Source organism: Lolium rigidum, chromosome 1 (genome assembly GCF_022539505.1).
Source record: "Lolium rigidum isolate FL_2022 chromosome 1, APGP_CSIRO_Lrig_0.1, whole genome shotgun sequence".
Classification (NCBI taxonomy): Eukaryota; Viridiplantae; Streptophyta; class Magnoliopsida; order Poales; family Poaceae; genus Lolium; species Lolium rigidum.
Window position 1 is genome coordinate 212,605,788 of NC_061508.1, and position 11,621 is coordinate 212,617,408.

The 11,621-nt window shown below is 49.4% G+C and overlaps 1 protein-coding gene across 1 annotated transcript in view; it reads left to right on the top strand.

Moving 5' to 3' along the window:
- Nucleotides 1–11,621, top strand: part of LOC124654685 (2-alkenal reductase (NADP(+)-dependent)-like) — a 27,108-nt gene continuing 15,487 nt past the window's right edge. Inside the window, exon 1 of the mRNA XM_047193685.1 lies at nucleotides 1–250. Within this exon, the coding sequence (XP_047049641.1) occupies nucleotides 1–250 (250 nt within the window). The remainder of the gene's footprint in view (nucleotides 251–11,621) is intronic.

Genomic DNA, 11,621 nt, shown 5'->3' on the forward strand with positions numbered 1-11,621 from the left:
ATGGCGGGGGTAGCGAGGTGGTGGTGCAGCAGCGTGGGGGCGCGCGGTGCTCCATCTCCAGCCATGGAAGCGGGCTCGTGGTTGCCGGCGACCTCCCCTTGGGCGACGCGGTTGGTCGCGGCGGCGCGGACAGACTGCCATGATGGGCGGCGGTGCGGAAAACCGGCCACGATCCCGGCTGCGCCTCCATGGATGCGCGGGGAAAAGGGGCGGCGCGCGGCGCTGCGCAGGTTCCTGCAGCTGCTGCGCGGTCAGAAGCGGCGGCGGGCGCGGCGACGGCGCTGGTACCGGCGGCGGCGGGCGCGGCGACGGCGACGGCGCTGGTACCGGAGGAGGAGGAGGCAGCGTCAGCTATGGCGGGATTCACTCGTCTCATGGTGCGTGGAGGCAGGAAGAAGATGAGGAAGGTGGGAAGAGATAAGAGAAGGTGGTGGGACCATACCAGCTGTCCTCTCGTTTTGGACGCGTGGTGCCTCGTTAAGGCGGAGGAAGAGACGCCCGATCCCCCGGGTGATCGCTAGCGTTTTCCTTTTTCTTTCCGCATATACGACATTGCACTTGGCAGAGCTCGGTCATGTCAAAGGCGGCCTCATCCGTGTCTGCCTATTCGAGGTTCATCGTTGGCGAACTTCGTCAATGCGGAGAGGATGCACAACGTGACGTGCTCAACTCAGTTTCCGGCCAGGTTGTCTAGAGCCGCCCGAAATTCATCTTGATCGGATTCTCGTCGAAGAATCCCTCGCATAAGAGCATCTCCAGTCGCGTCCCCCAAACCGTCCCCCAAACCGCGCCGGATCGAGCGTTTGGGGGACATGTTTCGTTCGTGCCGCGTTTGGGGGACGTCGCTCCCCACCCGCGTCCCCCAAACGCCGCCCCCAAACATTTAAAATAATTTTTCTGGCATTTTTATTTCAATTTCCACAAACTAATACATAATTTGGAACGTGGTTTACACGAAAACACAGTTTGGAACATGGTTTTCCACAAACTAATACATAGTTTGAACCATGGTGGACACAAATATAAAATATTGCAAAGAAACTAAACCTAACTAGGCCGTGCATCGAAGATTTCGTGTGTTCGCTGCTAAGAAAGAACACTCGAGGGCACACCTGAGTCACCTAAACCGGAAAATCCAGCGGGAGGATGGTGCCCTTGTTGGTTCTACCGATGAGGCGAACAGGCAGAAACCTCCGTGCACGTTTTCGCCGCGAAGAAACAACACTCATTCGGCCGTCCTCCTCGCCGGTGCTCGTCGTCGTCCCCGTCGACGTGGTAGTCCCGGAGGCAGCGCCTCTCGTCGAAGACCTTGACGCTCATGTCCCCGTTGCCGAAGTAGGAGAACACGAGGATGAAGCCGGCTTGGAGGCTGTGGTGGCGCGCGAACTTCTCCCAGCCGATGTTGAAGTACATCTTGCCGCGCGCGTCGTAGATCGCCTTGACGATCCACCGGCAGTAGCCGCACGAATGCTCCCGCGGATGCATCGTGCGCGGGCGTACGCCGCCGACGTACTCGGCGAAGGAGTCCGGCAGCCTCCGGATGCCGCGCGGGTCGCCCTTGAGGACGTGGACGAACTCGAACAGGACGTCCGGCTCCACGTCCATCTCCGACGATGATGAAGGCGGCGGCGTGGAAGGCGACGGCGAGCGTTCAGGCTGTGCCGCGGCCACGACCACGACCACGGCCACGGCCGCGGCCGCGAGGTCCGCCTCCGCCTCTACCAGACATGGCGTCGAGTCTTGTTGAGAGATGGTGGCGGCTAGGGTTCGGGAGAGAGGCGCTAGGGTTTGTGTGTGAGAGGGACGATGAGAGGCGCCCTTTTATAGGCCGGAGAGAGGCGGAGGAGCGGTGGCGCTCATTAACGCCGGCACGCGAGCTAGGGCGCGACGGGACGCGTCGCCGTGCCCTCTCGCGGGAACCGCACCGTCGCTGCGCGCCAATAACTTCCGTCGCGAGGTAGGCGACGGTTAGGTTTAAATTAATTGTGCCGCTGACGGGTCGGCCCCGCCACTCCCCGCCTCGCTTCGTTGTGTCCGGCGTCCCCGTGCGTCCCCCGTGGGACGGGGACGGGCTCGGGCGCCGGACACCGAATGGGGGCGCGCCGGACGAAAAAGGGCTTTGGGGGACGCGGCTGGAACGCTTTTTTTGTCCGGCGCGCCCCAAATCGCTTTGGGGGACGGTTTGGGGGACGCGACTGGAGATGCTCTAAGTCGACTTATTAATCATAACTCACAAGCGAATCGGCGAAGATCGTGCTGGTCAATTGGATGTATATATGAGCCCGTACATAGTCGGTTATGTCAACTGGAGACCGGACTGTATACGTACGTGCAACCGTAACCGTTATGGGCTCACGTATTAAGGCAGGCTTGGGGAGTTCCGTTCGTGCTAAGAGAGGGATCGGAGAGACGCAAACAAAGGAAGAGTGATCTGGAACGGACGAGGGCGTAAATCAAATCAAACCGGACGAAAGCGCATCGAGACAGACCAAACCATGAAAACGTTTTTATTATATAGATTTTAACTTACGGGTGGCAGTGGTGAGTAATTTGTACCAACTTTTAGGGCAGTTTTGAATTGGACGAACGACCGAGGGAGAAATCCTTTTGCTTTTATTATTAGGTATAGATTTGTAGGAGTTGTCCATAGGTAATTCTTGAACCATATGTTGGCTTCAAGGTTGCAATAAGAAGAAATTGATGAAGGATATCAAGTGTCAAGTATGTCTTGAAGATGAAGATGAAGTGAGCCCTCAAGTTACTTCAAGACATCAACATGATGAAGAATGAAGAAATGAAGTGCAAGTTCAAGATGAGCCAACTCGAAGAGTTCATAAGCTTGAAGCTTGCCATGGAGAAATGATGTGCAAGTTCAAGATGAGCCATCTCGAAGAGATCCTTTGCTTGAGTCTTGCCATCCATATGGTGATCATGGATATGTGAAGATGCGCCGAAGAAGAAGCTCTCCCATGGTGGATTATGGGGGAGCAATCCACATGGTGGTCATGGTTATGTGAAGATGCGCCGAAGAAGTAGCTCTCCCATGGTGGTTTATGGGGGAGCAATCTACAAGACTTCGTCAAGCAAGCACAAGCAAGAAAGGCGTTCCATCTTGTTGAGGTCAAGATCGTCGTCATCAAGCTCAAGTGGAATGCACAAGTATAAGGTTTGCTCTTGATAGGGTTTCTTTCTCACCGGTCTCATAGTGTAGTTGGAGACCGGTTTATAGTTTAGTTGCCGTACTATCAAGAGGGCTCTCGAGTGAGTAACTCGATCGTATCGTTCGGAGAGAGCTCAAACCTTTGCATCCTTGCATCATATTTCTTGGTTGTTATTTGGACCTTATCCATGTGATGTTTTAGAGCTTGTGCTTATTCTCATGACAAGCTCTAGTTCATCGAAAACGGATTTTGCATAGATCACTTGTTGCGTTTTCGAGTTTGGTTCATCATCTTTCTTGGTTATTATTTGGATCTTATCCATGTGATGATTTAGAGCTTGTGCTTATTCTCATGACAAGCTCTAGTTGATCAAGAATGGTTTTTGCACGGGCAACTTGTTGCATTTTCAAGATTGGAGGTTTTACCGGTATGTCTTTTTAGATAGATCAAACCTTTCATCATTTGTTTCTATCCTCCCTTGTTGGACTATGATGGTTTCCTGCATGATCTTGTAGAGCTTGTTCCTAGCTTTAAAACAAGCCCAAGATCATCAAAATCGGAGTCCGGATGCTAAAGTTATGCCCGTTTCGAGTTTGATGTTTCGCCAGTTTTCAAGGGGCGGATATTCCGGCCCAAGTTTGGGGCGGATAATCCGGCCTCCCGGAAAAATCCGGTTTTTGGACAAATCCGGGCAAATATCCGGCCCAATGTCCGGCCCCCATCCAGGGGCATGTTTTCTCATGGTCCTTAGCCGTTTTTCGGGGCCCGGATATTTTGCAAATATCCGGCCCGGAAAATCCGGCCTGAGCTGACCCAAACGGTCATATTTCGATGGGAGGGGGTATTTAAGCCCCCCTTCTTCCTCCTTGGGCAGCTACTTCTTCCCCTTTGTGCTCTCCACCATTGTTGACCTTGAGAACTTCCCTTTCCCTCTACTCCTCCTATGCTTCTTGAATCTTTTTGAGGGAAAAGGAAGAGGAGATCTAGATCTACATTCCTACCAATCAAATCCCTCTCTTTGTGAGGGGAATCCACTAGTTCTAGATCTTGGAGAAATTTGGTGTTCCTCCTCTTATTTGTTCTTCCTCTCTTATTCCCCCAATAGCTTTTGTAGCTTTGTTGGAATTTGAGAGAGAAGGACTTGAGCATCTTTGTGCTGTTCTTGCCATTGCATTTGGTGCATCGGTTTGAGTCCACGGTGATTCGTGGTGGTGAAAACAAGAAGGTTGTTACTCTTGGGTTCTTGGAACCCTAGACGGATTCTAGGCCTTTGTGGCATCTTTGTGGTGTTCTTGGGGACTCCAATTAAGTTGTGGAGAATCTTCAAGGGCAAGGCCTTTGTGGCATCTTAGTGGTGTTCTTGGGGACTCCAATTAAGTTGTGGAGATTCTTCAAGGGCAAGGCCTTTGTGGCAATTTGTTGGGAGCCTCCAATTAAGTTGTGGAGATAGCCCCAAGCTTTGTGCGGGTTCGGTAACCTCCCTAAGGTTACATAGTGGTTCGAGGACATCCCTCTTGGTGGGAATTCTCGAGGAGAATACGGTGGCCCTCGTGCTTTTGGAGTGACTTGTCCTCCACACCGCTCCAACGGAGAGTAGCACTCGCAAGAGTGTGAACTTCGGGCTACATCGTCGTCTCCCGCGTGCCTCGGTTATCTCTATACCCGAGCTCCTTACTTATGCACTTTACTTTGTGATAGCCATCGTGCTTGAAGTTATATATCTTGCTATCACATAAGTTGCTTGTATTGCTTAGCATAAGTTGTCGGTGCACATAGGTGAACCATAGTATATAGGCTTTGGGCTTGACAAAGTAAACGCTAGTTTTATTCCGCATTTGTTAAGCCCATCTCGTAAAAGTTTTAAACCGCCTATTCACCCCCCCTCTAGGCGACATCCGTGTCCTTTCAATTGGTATCGAGCAAGGTCTCTCATTCTTAGGCTTCACCGCCTTGAGAGTAAAGATGTCGGTTAGGGGATTAGTGCACAATAACTTGTTTATATTTGATGGCACAAATTATGATCTATGGAAAATTTATGTGCTTAAAATCTTACGGGGTATGTCCCCGGACATGGAGCGATTTCTTGGCATGGGTTTTTCTTCTCCTAAGGATCCTCAAAATTTATCTCTTGAGGAGGAGAAAAACTCTTGCCTCGATGCTCTTGCTTCTCATGCGTTTTCCATTGTTGTGAGTGATGTCTACGGGAGCTTCTATTCTTGTAGACAGTGTTGGGCCTCCAAGAGCAGAGGTTTGTAGAACAGCAGCAAGTTTCCCTTAAGTGGATCACCCAAGGTTTATCGATCTCAGGGAGGAAGAGGTCAAAGATATCCCTCTCATGCAACCCCGCAACCACAAAGCAAGAAGTCTCTTGTGTCCCCAACACACCTAATAGGTGCACTAGTTCGGCGAAGAGATAGTGAAATACAGGTGGTATGAATAAGTAGTAGCAACGGCACCGGAAAAGTGCTTTGCCCGAGACGAGTAAACAGGCAAGTAGTAACGCAGCGAGTAGTAACGCAGATAAAACAAGTAAACAAGCAAGCGATAGCGATATTTAGGAACAAGGCCTAGGGATTAGACTTTCACTAGTGGACACTCTCAACATTGATCACATAACAGAATAGATAAATGCATACTCTACACTTTTGTTGGATGATGAACACATTGCGTAGGATTACACGAACCCTCAATGCCGGAGTTAACAAGCTCCACAATAATGCTCATATTTTAGTAACCTTTAGTGTAAGATAGATCAAAAGACTAAACCAAGTACTAGCATAGCATGCACACTGTCACCTTCATGCATATGTAGGAGGAATAGATCACATCAATATTATCATAGCAATAGTTAACTTCGCAATCTACAAGAGATCATGATCATAGCATAAACCAAGTACTAACACGGTGCACACATCTGTCACCTTTGCACACGTGCGGGAGGAATAAAACTACTTTAATAACATTGCTAGAGTAGCACATAGATAAATTGTGATACAAACACATTGCAATCATAAAGAGATATAAATAAGCACCTCACTATGCCATTCAACAAGGTGAATAAGTATTCCGTGAAATATAGCCTAAGAGACCCACACGGTGCACACACTCGTCACCTTTACACACGTGGGACAAGGAGTCTCCGGAGATCACATAAGTAAAACTCACTTGACTAGCATAGTGACATCTAGATTACAAGCATCATCATATGAATCTCAATCATGTAAGGCAGCTCATGAGATTATTGTATTGAAGCACATAGGAGAGAGATGAACCACATAGCTACCGGTACAGCCCCGAGCCTCGATGGAGAACTACTCCTCCTCATGGGAGCAGCGAGCGGTGATGAAGATGGCAAGTGGATATGGCAGCGGTGTCGATGGAGAAGCCTTCCGGGGGCACTTCCCCGCTCCGGCAGGGTGCCGGAACGAGACTCCCGTCCCCGGCATCTTGGCTTCGCGATGGCGGCGGCTCCGGAAGGTTTTCCGTATCGTGGTTTTTCGCCTCGTGGTTTTCGCGACGGAGGCTTTATATAGGCGAAGAGGCGGCGCAGAGGGTCGAAGGGGTGGCCACACCATATGGCGGCGCGGCCGGGGCCCGGGCCGCGCCGGCCTATTGTCCGGGGGCCCGAGTGCCCCCCTCCGGTCCTTCCCGGGTGTTCTGGATGCTTCCGGTGAAAATAGGAACCCGGGTCTTCGTTTCGTCCAATTCCGAGAATATTTCGTTACTAGGATTTCGAAACCAAAAACAGCGTAAAACGAGGAACCGGCACTTCGGCATCTTGTTAATAGGTTAGTTCCAGAAAATGCACGAATATGACATAAAGTGTGCATAAAACATGTAGGTATCATCAATAATATGGCATAGAACATAAGAAATTATCGATACGTCGGAGACGTATCAGTGAGCAATGTAGTTACTTCTTCAATCATGCCTTTTGGGAGCGCTCATGAATTATGGACAAAGCTTAAAGACAAATATGATGTGTCCAATATTATTGAGGATGATTGTATTGCTTCCACTTACGGTCGTGATGAGTTCTCATCTTCATCCACTTCACCAAAGTGTGGTAAGATACAAGGTAATGATATGGTGAGTGGTGATGAAAATTGCAATGTTGATATTGAGCTTACTATTGATGATTCTTCATCTCTATCTCATTGCAATTCTTCATCTTTGGACTTAAACACATCTAGCACTAGAAATGTTTTGCATGCTTGTGTTGATAGTCCTTGCATATCATGTGTAAGTTGCTTGAATAAATATCATAATGATATGCTTGATTTGTCTTGTGGCCATGATATAAATGATTCTATTTCCTCTAGTTGTAGTGGTCTAACAATATAGAGGAAACCAAAGATTCTATTGGTCAAGACAAGATCTTGAAAGGAGCCTCAAGTAACTCCTCATCTTTATCTCACGGTCCTCATATATGCCACTGTTGGAGATATGCCCAAGAGGCAATAATAAAAGTGGTTATTATATATCTTTATGTTTATGATAAATGTTTATATACCATGCTATAATTGTATTAACCGAAACATTGATACATGTGTGATATGTAAACAACAAAGAGTCCCTAGTATGCCTCTTAACTAGCTTGTTGATTAATGGATGATTAGTTTCATAATCATGAACATTGGATGTTATTAATAACAAGGTTATATCATTGTATGAATGATGTAATGGACACACCCATTTAAGCGTAGCATAAGATCTCATCATTAAGTTATTTGCTATAAGCTTTCGATACATAGTTACCTAGTCCTTATGACCATGAGATCATGTAAATCACTTATACCGGAAAGGTACTTTGATTACACCAAACGCCACTGCGTAAATGGGTGGTTATAAAGGTGGGATTAAGTATCCGGAAAGTATGAGTTGAGGCATATGGATCAACAAGTGGGATTTGTCCATCCCGATGACGGATAGATATACTCCGGGCCCTCTCGGTGGAATGTCGTCTAATGTCTTGCAAGCATATGAATAAGTTCATAAGAGACCACATACCCGTTGCGGTCGAAACCCACCGGCGGGCAGCGACGGGCAACACCGTAGAGCCGGGAACAACTCGGGGCTGCGGCTGGCCCCGGTCCCTCGGAGCGACGGCCCGCAAAGCCTTCCGGTCACACGTCCGATGCTGTCGCAAGGGCGTGCCACCCGACCTATACCCGGTCGGGAAGGTGTTGGATGATGCCTCACTTAGTTTCCTGCATGGCATACACGTAAACATTAAATACGAGCCTCGATCGGCTCTCAGGTTATCCTGTGAATCGGCTCAAAGAGCCGATCCACCCATGATTCGTACGAGGTGTACGAATATATGGTGGTCATGCTTGGTCAAGATAAAGCTAAAGCGATCTACGACGATTTAGGGTTTTCACCGCATAATCGGATCATCCTACTCACGATTGGGCCTCGCGCTCGCGTACGGTGATCGTAAGCCGATCCTAGACAGGGCCTAAAAACCAACACGAGGTTGATCCCCGGAACATCCCGTCTAGGGCTAGCAAACTACACCCTACACGCCGCTGGATCCTCCAACCTTTTGTAAGGCCTAACTATTGCGGATATTAAACTAATCCTTGAAGAACAAGGAGCAACCGTAACGGATCGGATCTACTAAACAATGATCAAGCGGGGTGCCGCCCCTACACCTAAGATAGGTGTAAGGGCGGCTAGATGTATAAGGGTTGCACTACGACAAGCATATGATACGAAGAACAATGCTAACCCTAACACATCTAAGATAACTACGTTGCTCGCCATCAAAAAGGCTTCAGCACGAGCAACGCATGAACAACGTAAATAAGCTTATGCTGCCTAGATCGCAAGATGCGATCTAGGCAGCATGGTGCTTACCAGGAGAAACCCTCGAGACGAAGGAGTTGGCGATGCGCCGAGATTGATTTGTGTTGAACGTTGGTTGTTGTCTATTTCATAAACCCTAGATACATATTTATACTCCAGGGGACTTTCTAATTCAGGCGTGCACCTAACCGTGCACGGGTAAAACTCTACCTTCTAAATTAAGATACGATCTACTATAATACAGATACACGGGCAATTTAGCCCAAACTTTGCATGTAAGGCCGATTCACGTATTTCTTCCGTATATAATCTTCAAGCCCATCTTGATCGCGGCCCACCTCTGACTCGGTCAAATTCTGGTGATAACACATGCCCCCTGGTTTTGGAAATGATATTTCCAAAATCATTACGCTTTTCTTCCGTCGGGTCATGTCGTGGCAGAGCAGAACTGCCGCAGAATCTTCCATCATTTCGCCTCGTCTCCCGGGCTTCTCTCGCACGAATTGATAATTTCGGCATAACGTCCTCGAGAACCGTCATGGCATTAAACCTCCACTACACCCACTTTATTTATCCGTGCCGAACGGTTCGCCACTCCATCCCCTTGCTCTGTTCTGTCCACCAGCGCCAAAAAACCCTCTTCCCCTGTAGCAATGTCTTCCTCTTCCTCTTCCCCCTCAGGCTTGCCCCTCCAATCCTCGCCGAAGAGCAAGAATGAAGACGACCTCCATTCCGGGGCGAACCCCATCTCCTCCGACAAGGAGGAGAAAGAAGGAGAAGTAGAGAAGACAACGGCCTCCCCCTCCGCCAGGCTCCCGCCGAAGAAGCGCTCCCGCATGTGGGCGGACAGCGAGGACGAGGATGATGACGAGGAAGGAGAAGAGGAGGAGGAGGAGGATGATTCCTCCTCTTCCGCCGGGTACCCGCCGACGAAGCGCTTCCGCGCTTGGGCGGACAGCGAGATGATGATGATGACGAGGAAGAGGAAGCTCCGGCCGACGGGCCGGGGCAGCAGCGGCGAGGAATTCTCCGGCAGTAGCGCCGACGGCGACGCCGACGATGATGCTAGCGAGGATTAGTTATGTAGGATTAGTAGTCCCGGAGCAATCGGCTCTTTCTTTTGCTCTTCCTTGCTTTGAGCAATCGGCTCTTCATTGTAAAAATCCTCTCTTATTAATGAAGAAGACTTTTCCTTAACTTGATTTTGCCGATTTCCCTTCGTACTGATTCTGCCGATTGTTAGTTGGATCAACGCTCAATGAGCCGATGGCAACGCATCGACCTCTTATGATAAATTTCGAGATAGGCCAATTTAGCCATCTCCTCAAATGGTAACCTTGCTCAAACTCAGATCCCCAACTTCCAACCGAACAGGTCCAACCCGCAGTCACTGAGCGTATTATTAACGGCCACCTTTGTCTCCGGAAGAGCTCTAGGACCATTGCTGAATCAATCCGGAGGCCGGAGCTGATATGCAGGACAGGCTCCTGCTCCGTTTTTCCCGCAGCAACTATTCCTCAAAAGCTGAGATGTAGAGCCAGCCGATTTCAACCAAATCGGCTTCCTATAGCAAAGGGTCCTCCAGGGCAAGCTGCCCCCAAGCCTCACTTAAGGCGAGAAAAGTGGTGAGTTAGCCAAATGTGCCACCATTGGCATCCAAGTCATAATGCAGAGCCAGCCGATTTCAACAAAATCGGCTCCTCAGAGCAGAGAATCTTCAGGGTGAGCTGCCCCCCGAGCTTTTTCAGTCCACTTCTTGCGCCTTGCTTAGTCAGATCGGCTCCTTTCCTTTGGCAGATTTGATGCAACCCATCCTTAACCTGATCTGCACGTCCATGCTGCTCTTGGCATTGGTCAGGGTCATGATCCCTCAAACTTGCCCCAGCTGATACTGCGGACTCGAATACTTCCTGCTCCATTGACCCTCTGCTTATAACAGTTATACCTCTTGAGTCGATGGCCATGCATCGGCTTTCTATCCTTAAGTCGATGTCTGCGCATCGGCTATGCTTAAAAAAAATTTGAATTTTTTTTACGACCGATTTATGTATCGGCCCCCATACTTCAATACCCATCATCAAAGAATATCTTGGGCTGCCGGGTATTTGAAAGACACTTCCACTTCTTATCCTCGTGTTTTATCCACCTAGGTGCCCCCCGAGCCGATTCTTTCAAGTAATTGAGGGTATCGGCTCTTCAGGTATTCCCTGTTGGATCAAATGTTGAACCCAGGCAGAATGTGTAGTGAGGACAATTTTGGCCGATTGCTGGAATCGGCCTCCATGTTGCTTGCTCGATGAAGGTTTTGTAACGTTCCTCCATAGATCCTTGGGGCCGATCTCCTGGATCGGCATTGCCACGTTCGTTCATCGATGTTGCGTTCGCTACACGATCGGGCCCGTGGATAAGACCAACCTAGCCCCATCCTATGTCACGTCGATGTGCTCGCAGTCGTCGAAATTGGGTGCCTCGTGTAATCCTGGAGCACCAAACTCCGTTGGAAGGACGAGCACCATGTTTGTGCCGGCCGATGTCTCATCATCGGCTTTCCTTGCTTGGGGCGCCACTCCATTTTTCGTGGTCGACCCTCTTCATCCGGGGTTCGCCGGATCTTTGCGGCCGGATCAGGTCGCGCCTTCCTTAGCGTGT